The 18391-nt window shown below is 38.5% G+C and overlaps 1 protein-coding gene across 2 annotated transcripts in view; it reads right to left on the bottom strand.

Annotated features, from left to right (window-relative positions):
• Window positions 1-18391, bottom strand: part of DOCK8 (dedicator of cytokinesis 8) — a 214849-nt gene that overhangs the window by 45556 nt on the left and 150902 nt on the right. For both annotated transcript variants that reach the window (XM_077474999.1, XM_077475000.1), the window contains 9 exons: window positions 16833-16928; window positions 15428-15577; window positions 14758-14871; window positions 10546-10701; window positions 8415-8554; window positions 5584-5753; window positions 3354-3493; window positions 646-828; window positions 372-501 (listed from right to left, as the gene is read on the bottom strand). In XM_077474999.1, coding sequence (XP_077331125.1) covers window positions 372-501; window positions 646-828; window positions 3354-3493; window positions 5584-5753; window positions 8415-8554; window positions 10546-10701; window positions 14758-14871; window positions 15428-15577; window positions 16833-16928 — 1279 coding nt within the window. The remainder of the gene's footprint in view (window positions 1-371; window positions 502-645; window positions 829-3353; window positions 3494-5583; window positions 5754-8414; window positions 8555-10545; window positions 10702-14757; window positions 14872-15427; window positions 15578-16832; window positions 16929-18391) is intronic.

Below are 18391 nucleotides of genomic sequence, written 5' to 3'. Positions count from 1 at the left end.
ACTTGAGAAAAAATGAATGTCACCGTCTCATATGTGCTTATATCTAGGCCTTTCTGAGCATTGTATTGCTGGATAGTGGCAGGTTTGCCTACAGTTCTTTTCCCTAGGGGTCAGTATTTAGTATATAGGAGAGCTTGGTGGTACTCTAGAGGTACTCTGACATTAAAATAAAGGGTAAGCATACCTTCCTCTAAACTTTTAGTATACAATTGTTTTAATTTTTAAAGACGATTTACTTTAAAGTGGTTGAAAACACTTACATATTGGCTACCTAGTACCTGGGATTATATAAACTTTCAGTAGTTTTTCTGGGCTAAAAACTCGAAAGAAGTTCTTAAACACTTGCTGTAGACTAGCTTCTAAGTAGATACCTGTTTTCCAGCGTCTCATCATTTCTCCCCTAGCTCCTTCGCCACGTAGCAATGCTTCTTCCAAGCGAGCTTTTACATCCTTAGACTTCTGAAGCACCAATGTGCTCACCTTGTCTGGTGATTGCTTTCCCTGAAAGAATAGCATTCCTAATTTTTACAACTATTTTAAAAAAAAACAACGTATTCATGCAGAAATAGTACTCAAGAGCCATGTCATTTTTGGCAGACATACCGAGGAATAATGAGTGACTGTTATGAACTGTTAAATAAATACCTTGTACTCAAAGCAGGAGACACACATATATAGTAAATCGAGTATTCTGTTCAGCTGTAGAGGTGTTAAGTAGGCAAGCCACTTTTGGATGACACTCTGTTCTGCATTCTTCATAATCCACAGAAAGCAGGTAAGTAGGTTCCGTGTACATTCTGGACTTAATGTGGAGTACATCTTAAGAGGCTGGAGAGAGACAAAATGGATCACTTGGTACTTGCTGTAATATGTAACAGATAGAAATACAACAGATTGAAATAGTTTTTATTTAGGATGTACAGCATTAATAGCAGTGTAGGACCAACTTTGGACTGAGATGAAATGGACATCGCCTACCACACACAATTAAAGCCTGATAGGGCTATGGTATTGATATGCCATGCTCTTTCAGCAGGTACAGTACTTTTCCTCTAGGGTTGAAGTTCTGTACAATAATATTACTTCTAGGCAGGGACATGCGGTGAGGTCAGTGGCTGGTGAAGCACTGGCTAGTACCAGAGCCAGATACACACAGGTTACATACGCCACAATTATTAGAGTGAGAGCAATAATTCTAGCACTAGACCTCCTCTGTAACTCTAAACATGTAATCTGTAAAAAAAAATTAAGCGTCGCCTATGGAGATTTTTAAGTACTGAAGTTTGGCGCCATTCCAAGAGTGTTTGCAATTTTAAAGTGTGACATGTTAGGTATCTACTTGGCATAACATCACCTTTCATATTATACAAAAAAAAAAAAATAGGGTTATCTTTAGTATTTTTTTAAAAAATATTCATGCAATAATTTTTTCCCCAAAAAATACGCGTTTGAAAAATTGCTGGGCAAATACTGTGTAAAATAAAAAGTTTCAACAACCACCATTTTATTCCCTGGGGTGCCTGCTAAAACAATATAGATAATGTTTGGGGGTTATGAGTCATTTAGCAAAAAAATGATTATTACATGTAGGAGAGAAGTGAGAGAATTGGCCTGGGTGGCAAGGGGATAATTACATAATTAATATACAAATAATTATTATATATTGTTTTTAAGGTAATATACTATATTTTTAAAAACTGTACTCAAGCAGGTTAAAAACGGACACATTACTGAAGTTTGAAGTTATAACTTCAAACCAGTAATTTCACAGTAAATAGATAAATACATTATTATCTTATAAAATATAGCATAATAATATATGATTTAGCTTTATTATAACAGTACCTTTTCAACAACAACAGATTGTCATTCTCCCTCTTAACTGTGTGAGAAAAACATGGGATTGTGGGTAAATCTTATACCCATAAACACATGTTTTTTCCTTGTAGTTAAGAGGGCTGGGCTGGAAGGGAGCATTTGTCTTTTAGACACATGCCCCTTCTATGACAATGCAGTGCGAGGCGTGCCTCCACTGCAGCATTTTTATTGGACAGCTGGGGCTAATGGTACTTTACTTGGACTCCAAGCTATCCTTTGAGCTCAGTGCCTCTCACAAGTAGTGAGAGGCACTGTCAGCTCAACCTCTCAGTCTGCTGCAAACAGTGTGCCAGCTTGTATTTAAACTGGCCACTCGGTATGCAGCTTCTGACAGGCTGCACAAGGAGCCCCGTGTCTCCAGAACCATAGGTCATAGGAGCCCCAATTTTTTTTTACCAGTGGTGGAGTAGGACTTAGGCCTCATGTACAAGGCTGCTGGTAAACAGGCGTTTAGGAGCAGTTGGGCATTTTTTTTCAGCTGCCCCTGAACTCTCCTCTATGCTATCTTATCAGTACAGGTACACAGGGTCTCTTATAGTCATTTCTAGGCAGTTGAGTTTAGAAGCCTTTGTTGGATCGTTTACAGTCATTTTTCATTTTAACAAAAAAAAAATGTATTTTTTTTTTTTTACAAACACTTCTAGATGCAAACGCAGCTAAACATGGCTAAATGCGGCTAAATTTGCCATGTAAACGTGGCTAAACAAACATTTTTGATGCCAATTTCTAGCTGTCAAGTTAAATCATTCAGGAGAGGTTAAACAATGTCCTGTGTACATGAACCCCCAAATTTGGGGTCTCTGTGACCTCAGTTCGCTGAGCTACAACCCTCAATTTTTTATTTTTTAATGTTCATAACAGGTGAGGCTCTGCCTCACCTGCCTCCCCTGACTGCACATCCCTGCTGCTTGATGACCCATTACAAGAGCATTGTAAGGCAAGTTGTGCAAAACTTTGGAAAGGGCACGGTTGTGCTTTACCAATGCAGAATTATATTTAGCTTTGGTCAATGTCTTGGCACCTTTACTCATCTGCATAACCTTTGTTAAAGATGGTAATAAGTAACTCTTTATAGTAAATCTGTGCCATGCAGGACGAAGCTCACTTAAATAGTGGCCCTGCTAGCCTGATACTTACCTTCTCTTTGCTTACTTACCACTTGATTCACTCACCAGAGCAAAGAAAAGAAGCCCTCTTCTAACTCCAAGTTAATCTTGTTAGAGTTTGCATACAGTTAAAGTGGAACAAAAGTTAAAATATAAAAAAAATTGTGAACAGACAGGGTCTTTATTGCAGAAGAGACATGCAATGTCTCTCTGCAATTGAATACACTTGCCTGCCTGCTCACAATCCCCTGAAAAATATACACTGAGCTGCGCATGTGCGCATTTATCTGAGAAAAGCTGACAATTTTTCCTGGGTTCTCACTGGGCTTGTTTGAACCCATGACTACCACATGGACAACATGGACTTACAACTGAGGTGAGTGCCAGTGGGGGTGGTTTAAGGCCAAACTGATTTCCTGCTACAGCCATTGCAACGCTTGGGTTTATTGTGCTGGGAGTATCTGCTTCTTCATCTGGACTACGCATCTTTCCACTCCGTGTATCTAGAACTAATACATGAATTATTATTTTAAATTTCATCAAGTACAATATAACAGCTTAGATGAAAAAAATTATTTTCAGCCACCACAATCTACCTTACTGAGTTGTAAAAGTTTCTGTATTACAAAGAGCAATCCTTATGGCTGTATATCAGCAAATATTTTACATTTTAATTGTTACTGAATTTTAGCTTAGGGCAGTGTTCAAGAACGCATATTGGTCTTAGCTGAATCGTTCTGAGGAATGCATATTACACATGCAAAATTCAACTCTTTTTTACAAAACAAGATAGTATCATATACATGTGCGTGTCCACCATACACCTGCTGTGCTAAACATTTTGCAGTGGAATAACAGCCAACATTCAGGAAGCACCAATGCCACCAACATTTTCCTCACTTTATATCATCTAAGGTGTAGTTTGCTGAGATTGCACAATGTCAGTAGACATCTAGAGCATTACTGGATCCTGCAGAAAGCAAATTATTATGTCATAAAGCATTTTAGTGAGAGCTCCGTAAAAAAGACAAATGTATTTTAACCACACATTTTTTTCATGACAGGTTTCCTTTATCCATCAATACATTTATTCTGTAAGGCAACCATTTTTTGTGACATGCAGGGCTTTTAATCAGGATGATAAAATTTTTCTTAGTGAAAACACTGCTTCCCTCCAGTGCTCTCTGGTGGCGGAACAGCCAAACCACAAGTGTCTTTGCACATACTTGTACTGCAGAGGAAGTGTGGCTGTGTCTCACCAGGTCTGTTACTGAAAACACCAGGTCCCAATTAACAACCTAACCAAAGTGGTGACTATTGGGCTGCACAGACATTTTTAGACACCTTGCAAAACTGCAGACAAGTGGTGGTAAGACTATGAAAGTGGAAGCTGTTAATACAGTTTGGGGATTCATAAAGGGTGCCATAGCTTTAGAATTGAATTGGGCTGCATCACCCAAATTGAAGGGGGTTGTGGCAAATCCACGTACCATCACAGACAGGTACATAAATCTGTTGGTGCCCAGCACTAAGGTCAGAGTGTCCATACTGGACACTCCTTCCTCAGGTGTACTCTCTGCCTGGGTACTGTTCTCAACACACTGATGGGTGCATGGCCTAGGAGTATTGGGGTGACTAGTTCCCCAGTAGGTCTACTTTGCTGTTGATTAACAGTGCATGGCAGTAGGTGAACTCATAGCTGCTATTTGGTTCAATAGCAGCTTTTGAATCCACCAGCTGTCAATCAAGAGTAAGATGTACCTAATTGGGAACTATTCTCTCAGTTTCTTAGAATGCTCAGCCCACCCAGTGACTCTTGAACATTTCCCAAATATGGACATTGTCATATCTTGTCAATTATATCACCAATATCCCCCACCCCTCTGTTTACATTTAGCTTTCAGCCAGGGAATCTCCTAAGCAACACTTGAATGGGGCCAGGTATAGAGCTCTGTACAGGAAGTTGTTGCACACAAATCACATTACAGACATGCCCCACTCTGAGTGCCAGCGTAATGCCAGCCCAGAGCTGATCTTAATTACTGACAGTTTCCTATTCTGTGAACTGTCAGTAATTCCTTAAGAATCTGTTACTACCATATTGACAGTTTTTTTTTAAGTGGAAGTAGTTAGAATCATCTGAATTTGGCACACATGTCAGTAATGTAAGCAAAACCAGTGCAAATGCTTGCCTGAAATAGGCACAGGTAGTTCTAACGGGAATGAAAAAAAAATTTCTTTATTGCTTTATTGAATTGCCGCCCTGCACATGTGTGAACCGGCTCAATTGAATGCCGGTCCGATTCACATGTTATGCGAATTGGATGCAGTTCTAACCTCATCAAATTCACATATATGTGAACCAAGCTTTTATGTCTTCTAAATGCATACATACAGTATATCTGTAACTTCAACTGGGCTTTTTAAACACACAAAATTGATGCTGCATGAACATCTCAGAGTACTTCAATATAAAAATAAAATCTACTGAATGATTCTTGATCATAAAATAGAGCTCTTTACTTAGTTGTGGTTTCTCCCTGTGTCCTCCTAATCCCCCTTTTATTTGAGGCATTCAACACACCAAAAATCTGATTACCTGAAAAATCATGTAGCTGAGGAAGGGCCATCAAAATAGTGCTGACCAGTGGGAGATAGAGGGCAGCAATTTTATTTCTGAGCTCGATCCTCTGGTAGCGTGGGTCCAAATCATGTGAACTTAGCAGATTGTTGATGGCATTGATAGCTTTCCTTTGCACTTTACCGATTCTGGAAAAAAAAGGTCTAGTATTTAACAAGAAATCCAAGCATATACTATACATACCTGAACGTATAACTGAATTTGTTTAATGCTTGTGGCTACAAATGCATTTGGTTTTGGAGACTTGATGGTCTACTTCCTTTTACTGATATATTCCTTTATGACTGGACTCAGACTTGAGAGCTTTTTTACTCTTATACCTTTCACATACCCACTATATGTTTGTCCTATTCACTGTTATATTGCATCCAGCATTAAACATTATTTTTGTTGTTTATTACCCATTTCGATTTTATTTGCCCCATTTACTGTTTTATTGCATCCAGCATTACACATTATTTTTTTTGTGTATTACCCATTTTGATTTGATTATTCATGTAGCAAAGTCTCTGGCCTTGTCTAGTCTAATGCTGCATACACACGACCGGACTTTCCGGCAGATTAGGTCCGACGGTCTTCCCGACGGACTTTCAAACGGAGTTCTGACGGACTTTCCGAATGAACAGACTTGGCCACACGTGAACGGACTAAGTCTGTTCAAAAGTCCGTTCGTTTTGACCATGATGACGTAAGACGGGACTAAAAAAGGAAGTTCAATAGCCAGTAGCCAATAGCTTCCCTTGCGTAGTATTTGGTCTGTCGGACCAGCATACAGACGAATGGTTTTCCCAACAGGAATTGAGTCTGTCAGATTTGAAACATGTTCTATTTCTAGGTCCGACTGATTTTTTAAATGAAAAATGATCGGACTAGCCCACACACACGATTGGATTGTCCGACGGACTGATTCCACGGCATTATGAGGACCTCCAAGGCCAAAGATAGCTGACATCCTTCTGTATGTGGTGAATTGTGAGGCATAGTGGGTGCAAAGATGGTGAAAGTCATTCTGCGCCAGACACTTCTTGGCTGTAAAAGGGGTTTTATTTCTTTTAACAGTCCTTTTTGTGTATTTTTAGGGGAAAGAGGGTTAGGGCCAGGATACCCTTAGGTAGTAGCAAATTCAATTGACAGACTCAGAGACTTCAATAGAAGGACAGCCAGGCAGGGAAAGGCCCCGGCGAGAAGCAACATCTGCACTTGCAGGATTGCTGTCGCCTATGGTAACAGTCTTTAACAGTTCCTAAGTCAAACTTAACAGTCCTTTCAGCTTCACTACAACTGCCTCTTGTAGTTCTCCAACACTAAGCTCCCGATCTCTCACTAGACCCTTTGACTAACTGACTTTGAACCCCCGTGAGCTCCTCCAAGGATTGCGGTGGTATCCCCTCAAGCGTCACCCACACTATCCTGCTGAGTCCCTAGCTTGCCACTCCAGATACTTCTCAAGCTTCACCCATGCTAACTGGCGAGGTCCCTGGCCTGACTCACAAGGCTGTTCTGCAAGTGTCTCCTTCGCGATTTGGGTCCCTGACTTGATCACCGCCTGAGGTTTCCCGATTCTCTACCGTGCCCTTTCGGTGAGAATGTGGTTCTAGTAATTGCTTCATTTACTCACTGTGGTCTCTGGGGTTAAGGTGATTGGTCCTTTTGTGGTGACAGCTTCCCTTCTTCCTCCAACTACTGACAGGTTCTCCGGCCGACAGAACCGTAATTTTTGGTTGGATTGCAAGCCGCAATCCCAACCCTGCGCTGCCCTCTTACTTCTAGATAGGACCTGACACAGCCTGGCAGCCAGATGCTCCCTGGGATATGCCCCCTGGGAAAACCCCTGCCCATTGGCTGAGATACCCCATATACCCATAACCCGATCTTGAGTTGCACTTCTTGTATCTAGTACCACCAAGCACCCGGCCACCTAGTGGTAGAATAGAAAAGTGCAACAAGGCCAAATTTAGGGAGAAATCAATAGATCTCTATCAGTCGAACCAAGATAACGACTCCTGGCAAGTAAATTTGTGAGGAGCTCCCTGACTAAACCCCAGGGTGCTACATCCATTTATCCCTCTAAGGAATACTTAAACTTCTTTCTATCGCAACTACTTTGTGTGTCATCATGGATTGCCTACCCATGTTTAATCTACTTCCTGTATGTCCTCTTGAGTTCTCGCTGAGTCACACTTCCACAGCTCCTGGTTGAGACCCCCCTGGCAATCGCCATTTGTAAATATTGTCATATCTATTCTGAGCTGATTTTTAAGTATTAGGGCCCTGCTGGCAGCTTTTGAGGTTGGAATTACTCTATGTATTATGAGATACCATTAGATATGCTACATGCCTGATGTTTAACCTTACAGACACTATACATGCATCTAACAAAGAGTCACGAAACGCATAACATTTTTCGATGCAACTTTTGTTTTAATCATGTAGTGACAGTTGGATTGTATATATTCAACATTATATTTAATTATGTTGGTAATGCATCAGTATGGATTGAGTACAAATCAGCTTGTTACCACTTTATCCTCTTTTTGTATGCAATACTCATTTATTAATTAACAATGTTGGAAACTAGCTATTAATTGGTTGTATGTGTTGTGCCTCATTTAAAGTCCCAGGACAAATAAATTGGTTGTATGGATTAATGAAGGGATGGAGGCACATCACTGGGTACACCAGGCCACAATCTATTTTTCTCTCTCTCTGCATTAGGTCTTTTGTGGCCTTTCCATAAAAATAAAGGCTTAGCACATGAGACATGATATACTTAGAGTAGACATAAATACCCTTCTGCCTCCTGGTCCAGCACAGCTTCCAGTTCTGTGAAGAGGAGTCCAGTTAAAAAATGCTTCTGCTTGTACTCTGATGAAAGCTCAAACATACTTGCAATCCTTTGGTCCTGGAAACTAGAGCAGGAACTGGAGTTCTATAGAAGACATTTTCCTTGTATTATTACATGCCCTTTTTATTGCATTTAGATCACTTTAGGTTCATAATACATGCCACATGTTTTATTATGTACAGGACTTTATTATTACATTAAGTGCATGACGTATTGCATTGGAAGAATACAGCCAATTTTCCAGACACAGTTGAGGTTGAGTAGAGGATCAGTGTGCGTCTGATAATTTTGCTTGCACTTGCAAAGCTTACAAATGCACTCTAGACTCTGAAAGGTGACCTGCAGTTTAGTGTAATAGGCCTTACCCTGAAATTTTGGACACAGGGAAGGAGAACATCCTAGACGACAAGAAAAGTTATCTGTAAAATATATAGAGCTAACATCTTACAGGAAACCTGTGAGACCCAGAAAATTTTTGCAGACCGGTTCTGCCTATTTATACGTGGCATAATGTTAATTACAAATCAAAATCACACATATAAAAAAACAAGGGATTGTTTCTCAATTATGAGAAGAGGGTGAAGCCATGTAAAATTAACTTTGATGTTTTGACGGCCAGATCTGTACCGAGAGAAGCATTGCTGACCTTCTAAAAAATGCTAGTTGTCTGGCTGGCACTTGCTTTAGTTTTCTTTTTCTGAAACCCTGAATAAATGTGCAGTTATCAAAATAAGAAGGGAATTAGAACTCTTAATCTACATACTTGTTCTACATGAGAGACATGGAAAATATTGAAACTGCTGTAACATCAAGTCAACCAAGGCAACTAGTATTTTCTTTAGGAAAGGTCAACAATGGCTGTCTATATATTTTTCTGAGTTGAATGTTAAACTCTGCCCCCTCTTACTGCATATATTCCCGCTTGTGCTGATGCAGATGACATCCAGTTCCTCATCCTCCTTCAGAGCCAAGTTTCTGTCTGAGATTGTGTAGTACATATTAGCCTAACTCAGAGAGTGAGTTTTCTTTAAAGGATAAGTTCACCTTTAGAGGCATGTTACACCCATATTTAGGGTGTAACATGTAACATGTTCCTATACACCTGCCTCCTGTCGCCAGTGCCCCCCCCCCCCCCCCCATGACACCAGAGAGGATCTTCTCCCAGTACCTGCTGTCATGTTTTGAAAACAGTGCGGCTGTGCGGGGCTCCACCCACACCACTATGTCATTCATTCACAGATTCCTGTGAATGAATGAACTACAAATACTATTGACCATGGTGGCAGATGGCTTGTAGTACTCAGAGAACTGTGAGGGTTCTGGTGAGCGCTTTCGTAGTTCATTGATTCTTCCTGCACTTATGGAGGTATGGGCAGACAACTGACAGAGTCTGCAGGAGCCTGGTATTGCACCTGTGATCTGCTGATCGCAGGTGAAATGCTTTACAGGCTTTTAACAAAAAATAAATACATTCATATTTTTTTACCTGCAAAAAATTTTTTTATTTTTTTTTTAAAGGTAAACAAACTTTAAAAATGTTTATTTTTTAACCACGCTCAGGACCCTTTCACACTAATCAGTTTTTCTTCTATTTTTGTCTTACCAAAACCAGAAGAAAAATGCATGACCATTAAATCCTGCGGAACTCCTCACACCAGTTATTTGTGGGTAAGTTGCATTTTTAAATGTCCTGCATGCTGCCTTTTGGGGCTGTAAAAAACGGAAATTGCATAACAAATGCATCAAAAATGCATCTGCGTTTGCATTTTTTCCATCACATGTCTTTTATTCACAGGTACAAAATGCACCAGAAACGTTACAAAGCCACAGCAAAAATACATATGTGTTTTTACCACATTTGTGCAACAGAGCAGTGTAAAAGCATTATTAGAAGTGACAAGATCAGCAGTTTTAGTGCAGTGTTAACCATTATACAGTATGATAAAAACTTCAGACCTGTTTTTGACCTAGAAAAGGTTCATGGTTAGATCTGCATTCCCCCATCAACGTTCAGCTATAAACAGTTATATATCAATTATAAACAGATTTTTGTGTTTTTTTGTAATCTTGTGTACCTCAGAAGAAATAGAAGGACATGGAGAAGCTGGTGTAGATGATGATGTGACAAAGAAAAGGTTCAGGTTGAGATAATGCTCATGGCTGCAGAGAATCCGTAGGAATTCAAGTCGCATAGAACTTAGGGTTGGGAAAGAATTAAGCTTGGCTGTCAACTGGAAAAATGGAAATAAATGAATCATTAACAGCAAGATCCTTTTAGAAATGTGCAAACAGACCATGTTATAACAATGTCTTTTTTTTTTTTACTTTTATAAATGTTACAAAGGAAATTAATATATCTTGCCAACTTTTGCAAACAATCATGTTAACTTTAAAAATATTATTCACATTATCTATCAGTTTTTAAATATATATGGAAATTACAAGTAAACTGAAAGTGGAACTCCATGCAAAATCTTTTTTTAGTTTTTGATAGACTGGAGAAAAAGTTGGAATATTTGCCCTTTTGCCCTATTGGACAGGAAGTGTTTGGCTGGAGTTTAATGCCAAGCTTTAAAAATACCCAATCTACACGCAGTTTTGTAATAACAGGACAGTTTACATCTATACATAAAACTTGTTAACATGGCTACCCTACCATTCTCCAGATTCCACACGTTTAGGAAGGTGAAAAAAAAAAATAAATCGGTCCCTATAAACTGTAAAAGGCATATTTTTGGGAAAAAAACATTGATATTATGTTACTAAGATGTAAATGTAATTTAGCTTATTTGTTTATCAATAAATGTACAAATGGATATTACATTTTTACATAATATAAAAAAACTGAACTAACTACAGCGAGAGAAAAAAGTATTTGATCCACTGCTTATTTTGTACGTTTACCCACTGACAAAGAAATTATCAGTCTATAATTTTAAAGGTAGGTTTATTTTAACAGTGAGAGACAGAATACCATCAAAAATATCCAGAAAAACGCATTATAAATTGATTTACATTTTAATGACTGAAATAAGAATTTATTTCTCTATCAAACAGCTAGATTTATGGCTTCCAGGTGTCTTCTATACAGGTAACAAGCTGAGATTAGGAGCATTCTCTTAAAGGGAGTGCTCCTAATCTCAGCTTGTTACCTGTATGAAAGACACCTATCCACAGAAGCAAATCAATCAAAATCCAATCTCCACTCCATGGCCAAGACCAAACAGCTGTCCAAGGATATCAGGGACAAGATTGTAGATCTACACAAGGCTGGAATTGGGTACAAAACCATTGGCAAGCAGCTTGGTGAGAGGTTTGACAACAGTTGGTGCGATTATTCGCAAATGGAAGAAACACAAAATAACTGTCAATCTCCCTCGGTCTGCGGCTCCATGCAAGATCTCACCTCGTGGAGCTTCAATGATCATGAGAATGGTGATGAATCAGCCCAGAACTACAAGGGATAATTTTGCCAATGATCTCAAGGCAGATTGGACCATAGTCACCAAGCAAACAATTGGTAGCACACTACGGCCTAAAGGACTTAAATCCTGGAGCACCCACTAAGTCCCTCTGCACAAGAAAGAACATGTACAGGCCCATCTGAAGTTTGCTAATGAACATCTGAATGATTCAGAGGAGAACTAGGTGAAAAGTATTGTGGTCAGATGAGACCAAAATCAAGCTCTTTGGCATCAACTCAACTCGTCGTGTTTGGAGGAGGAGGAATGCTGCCTATGACCCCAAGAACACCATCCCCACCGTCAAACATGGAGGTTAAAACATTATGCTTTGGGGGTGTTTTTCTGCTAAGGGGACAGGACAACTTCACTGCATCAAAGGAACGATGGAAGGGGCCATGTACCATCAAATCTTGGGTGAGAACCTCCTTCCCTCAGTCAGGGCATTGAAAATGGGTCATGGATGGGTCTTCCATCATGAAAATTACCCAAAACATACGGCCAAGGCAACAAAGGAGTGTTTCAAGAAGAAGTGCATTAAGGTTCTGGAGTGGCCTAGCTAGTCTCCAGACCTTAATCTCATAGAAAATATGTGGAGGGAGCTGAAGGTTTGAGTTACCAAACATCACCCTCTAAAACCTTAATGACTTGCAGAGGATCTGCAAAGAGGAGTGGGAAAAAATCCCTCCTGAGATGTGTGCAAACCTGGTGGGCAACTACAAGAAACGTCTGACCTCTGATTGCCAAAAAGGGTTTGTGAAGGGGTCAAACATTTTTCACTCATTAAAATGCAAATCAATATATAACTTTTTTGAAATAAGTTTTCTGGATTTGTTTTTATTATTCTGTCTCTCGCTGTTGAAATAAACCTACCATTAAAATTATAGACTGATCAATTCTTTAACAGTGGGCAAATGTACAAAATCAGCAGGGGATCAAATACTTTTTTCTCACCCTGTAAGCATGACTCTACCTTTCTGACAATTATAATATTTAAGGTGGTTCCAAAGTCAGGAGGTTTTTTTTTTTTTTTTTTTTACTTTAATGCATTACCTGCATTAAGGTCAAAATCCTTTCATTACCTGTTTCCTTCCACCCCTCCCCTTCCATACCTACCTGAATCCTGTAGTAATCTTCGCTGTGCCTGTCTTCAGCAGAGCTTCTCTCTCTCTTTCCTGCATTCACAGGAAAGATTAATAGCAGTGGGAGCCAATGGCTTCTTCTGCTGTCAATCAAATCCAGCGAGGAGGGAGTGGGAGGCCACGCTATGTGTGTCTATGCATGCACACAGCCTGGCTCAGGAGTGAGCTTGCACAACTTGCTATGGTGGTATACACAGAAGAGGAGGGGTAGAGAGCGCTGGCATTGGACCCCAGAAGAGGAAGTTTGGGGCTGCTCTGTGCATACAGCAGGTAAGTATAGACCTCTTTTTATTCTAGGTAAAAAAGCAGGCTTTAGAGCCACTTTAAGAAAAGACAATAAAATAATGCAAACCACAGTCAGCATTTCCTGATGTTTCGGTACAATGGGAAATGTTCATAATGAACATATTATTGGAATGGGGCTAAAGATACAGCTGCGTTTTTGGAATGCACTTCAATTTTAAAGCGGGAGTAAACCCGCTGACTTTTTTTTTTTCAGACCTCCAAGGGAAAAGGCATACTGAGCTAGTATGCACCACATATTAGCTCATTATGAAATACTTACCTTAGAACGAGGCCCCGACATCTCGCCCGATCCACGCCGAGGGAGCTGCGCGTGGGAGATTTCTTTCCGGCAGGGTCCGGCATCTGCCGGACTTTCAGCCGAGAATCCCATGTGTGCATGCGCGCTGCACTCAGTGGCTCATTGTGAGGGGAATATCTACTAAACCATACAGGTTTAGGAGATATTTTTTTACCTACAGGTAAGCCTCATTATAGGCTTATCTGTAGGTAAAAGTAAAAAAAAAAGTATACAACCACTTTAAGCAAAGATGTATTAGGTTGGAAAACCCAATACTTATTGACATCAAGACACTCAAAAGATTTCTCGCTGGCCAAAGAGAACACATCAGCTGCCAGTATACTCTAGGGAATGTGGTAGCTGATACATATTATTTACAAAGATTTACAAAGATCATCATATTACTTAAGCATCAAATTCCTTATAATTCATTTGTCAAACAGGTGGAAATGGATTTTATTGGAATGTAACATTTGATGGATCAGTCATAATGAAACACAAGTCTTTTCGTTGCACATTTTTTTAAAATAAATGACACACTAATAAAAGAGAAAAAACATATTTTGTGCGTGAAATTGATGAGATGCAAGTTACTTGTCATTGTGCCAAGCAAGCCCTGTAATTTTTTTTAACTATATATCTTTTGGAATTCTATCGATCTTAATTGGGCAGGTTATAATTAAAGAAAACAATATATATCTGAACTTTGCTTAAAATAACAGTGATGAAAGCTTAGCTGTAATAACTCAGGCAAAACTATGTTTGGGTTGCAACCACCTGCTTGACAGAGTTAACTTTACCTGCATTCACTGAAAATATCAGCACGTAAGCAAACTGCGACAACCAGTCTTTATTATAGGCTTTGTGACAGGCCAGTAAGTCAAAAACAGACTACAAAAGAGACTCTTCTCCTGGTCCAATAAATAACTCTGGTACAAGGGAACCACATTTCTGAAAGCTTCACTGACAACTGCCCAAATTTACTTTAATGAGCATGAAGAATGAGCCAGCTACACACACTTCACATTCCACTGTTTGTGTGTGCTTAAATGTGTATTTATCTACTACTTTTTGCTAAAAAAAAAATCTACATTTCTGTACCTGATTGCAGTAATGTTTGACGAGATTAAAAACAAAACCTCGATCCATCAAGGAAAGTAAATCATACAAAAAAAATGCCAGGCTTATGTTCATTTTCTCTGCTTGTTCGACTTCCTGCAATAAAAAAAACACAAAAATAAATAAGGCCACTGGTAAGGACATTAGATCCGACTTACTGTAGCTATAATGCATGCATTATTGGCCATCTTGATTGTTATGTTCAACCATGGGACTAATAATCTCAAGTCTCAATGGCTCTCACTGCTGAAAAAACTGTTGTTGCACCAAAGAACGATCACTATAGCTCAGCCACAGGAGCACTTTGTTTCACTTTATACAATAATACTGCAGATCTACGTTTTTTTTTTTTTTTTTTAACTAACATTGTTAATTATGATTTGGTAGAAAATAGTGCTGCCTTGGTGTGCCCTCGCAAAGTAAAATAAAGTACAAAAATTTACTAAAACTAGAGAGTGCAAAATCTGGTGCAGCTCTGCATAGAAACCAATCAGCTTCCAGGTTTTATTGTCAAATCTTAATTGAACAAACTGAAGTTATAAGCTGATTGGCTACCACGTACAACTGCGCAAGATTTTGAGCGCTCCAGTTTTAGTAAATTTGAGGTTATATTTGGGTTGGGGTTGAAACAAGTAACTAACCTGGCACTTACCTTTTGTGGTTTGTTAAGAAGAGCTCCTATTTCGGAAGTGACTACATTCACTATAGTGCTTATGTCATCTTTGAAACGATTTGAGAAACGGTTTCTTCTGGGTACTTCTTGCTTATCCACATTGTGAATGTATTGAGCCATGCTCTTCACCTAAAACCAAAGAAAAGATGGATTTAACTTTTATCTTTGAGTTCTCTTCACCTAAATCTAAAGTAAATAAGGATTTAACTTTTAGCTTTGAGTTCTCCATTACAGAAGTATATCATGAAATATTTCATAAAACAAAATAAAGTTACTATTTATCAGATAAAGAACTGTTCATTCTTTAAAGAACATTACATTTGTCTCACATAAGACTACAAAATGCCAATCCAACAGTGCTCACAGAAGCAGCATTGCATTAATATAATTTAATACCATTTAACGTTTATTTATTCCTAATTTTTGTTACAAGTAGTTTTATAGCACCGCCACTTTACATATATATATATTGTACATTCACATCAGTCCCTGCCCTCAGGGAGCTCACAATCTAAGGTACTTAACTCACAAACACATACTAGGGCCAATTGAGGCAGGAGCCAATTAACCTACCAGCATGTCTTTACAGTGTGGGAGGAAACAGGAGTACCCGAAGGAAACTTACAGGCACAGGGAGAACATGCAAACTCTGTGCAGGTATTTCATCAACATTTAGCAGATCCACACTTTCAAAAATTGAGAAATCTTTTAAACTGCATTTCACTAAATTATATAAGCTACAATTGATGGAAAATTTAATTTTTTTCACCCTAAATAACGATGAAAAAATGAAACATTAATTGTTAAGGGATATTACTACATGTATATATGAGGTTTTCATTGTTCATTATGTTTGTTGAGATCATGGTAATAATGGCAACAAGCCAACTTTGTATTGATTAATTATATACTGTATAGTTATGCATTACCTGTGTGTATTGACTATATCTTGTGTATATATATATATATATATATATATATATATTATATATACACACACACACACACACACACACAACTGTTCTAGACACAACTGTTCTCCTCCATCCTATTATTTAAGGCATAGCCACAATGAGCGATACCGATACAAATGAATTGTTACAATATTTCAACCTGTGGGGGTTTTCTGAGTAGGATTGTTGTATGCTTTTATAAGACATTTTATTTTAGGTAGAACATATACTTTATATGGCAATCTGTTATGTTGAAAATGACTGGAGGTATGCTATTTGGATCCCCTTTTTATATGTATTCTTGGTGTTTTGATACATTCCACCTGCGTTGTGGGCCTTATCCTTGATGTTATTTGTGTCCATTTTTGGAAAAAAAACTTGCAATAAATGTACTGAAACAGAATATTTACAGGTGACAATATGGAACTTACCAGGAGCTCAAAGAAGAACCATGCGTACTTGAAGACATTTTCCCTCACCATGTTAGTGCTAACTACCATCTGCAGAGCCAGTTCCTCGTGAAAGTGCTTTTACAAAATATAAAAAAGGAAATTATTCAATCAAAAAATGCATTCATATAAACATACTGAAAAATTAAGACTTTCCATTACCGTCTTATTCAAAATAGCACAGCAACAATGATTTATATGTGTAGTATTGTGTAGTGCACAATTCTGGCCAAAATGAGAATCACAATTTTTTTGCTTAGAATAAAGCTCACGATTCTTGTGGCGTAACATCTACTAAAATTGACTAAAACTAGAGAGTGCAAAATCTGATTTATATGATGTATATATGTAGTATTGTGTAGTGCACGATTCTGGCTAAAATTAGATTTTTTTTGCTCAGAATAAAGATCACAATTCTCTCATTATCTTTCGCGTCAAATTTGTTTATTATTTTTTAGATATATGGATTGACAAATTGAGTACATACAAGGATGGTGGTACAATATTAGAATAGCAATAAAATGAAATATATTGATTTAGAAACAGGATGAGTACATAACGATGTAAAATATAACAAGTAGAGCAACAAATAAACCAATAAAGTATTATATCAAAAGCATTAGAAAATGTCATCAGAAGGAAAAAAGTAAGCTAGTGACTATTGGTTCATTTTGCAAGAGCAGTAATCAATCTACTAGGTATATATTAAAAACAGAAGAGATAATGTGTATAGAAGTACCACACAAGATTAAAAGAAAGGTAGAAAACAAATAAGGCTGGATAGAGAGAAGAGGGTAGAAAAAAAGGGGGGGGGGATACAAGTGGTGATCCCAAATGAATAGAAATTACAGTCAAGGCAAACAGAGTAAAATTACCAAGTGTGTCAAAGTCTGGAAGTAAACAATGTTTAACCCAAGGAAGCCAGAGTTTCTCAAATTGACCACTTCAATCTCCTACGATTGCTTCCATTTTAGCATGAATGAGAGCTTTATTAGTTCTGTGTATGGTTTCAGCTAGAGTTAAATATTTTGTTTCCCATGCCTTAGCAATGGTTTGTTTTGTGGCTGTTAGGAGCTGTAAAAGAAGTTGAAATTGATTCTGTGTGATCCTATCAGGTTTCAGGTTTAATAGTGCTGTAGCAGGATTGGGCTGTATAGGTGTATCAAAGATTTATGAGGCCAAGTCAAAAACTACCTGAATTTTTGGGCAATTGGGCAATCCCACCAAATATGATGTTGCGTGCCAGACTCTGAACAGCCACAAAAACAAACTCCAGAGTAATCAGAAGCATGTTTCAGCATTCTAGTGGGAACCAAATATCAACTGGTTAGCACCTCAAAGTTAGTTTCCACAGCAACAATATTAGAAGAAGCAGACTTAGTGGTGAACCATATGGTAGACAGTAGCATTAAATTTCAGTAGCATTAAATGAGCGATTAAGGTCTAGTTCCCATTTGGAGACAAATGAAGGGGGACCAGTGTTAGTACTAGATAAAATTTGCTTATAGAGAAAGGAAACAAGCCCTCTAGCATGAGGGTCA

The sequence above is a fragment of the Lithobates pipiens genome, unplaced genomic scaffold, assembly GCF_037356315.1.
Source record: "Lithobates pipiens isolate NorthernLeopardFrog02 unplaced genomic scaffold, aLitPip1_a1.2 Scaffold_13, whole genome shotgun sequence".
Classification (NCBI taxonomy): domain Eukaryota; kingdom Metazoa; phylum Chordata; class Amphibia; order Anura; family Ranidae; genus Lithobates; species Lithobates pipiens.
Note: the sequence above shows the minus strand (reverse complement) of the source record. Positions and strands in the feature narration are given on the sequence as shown.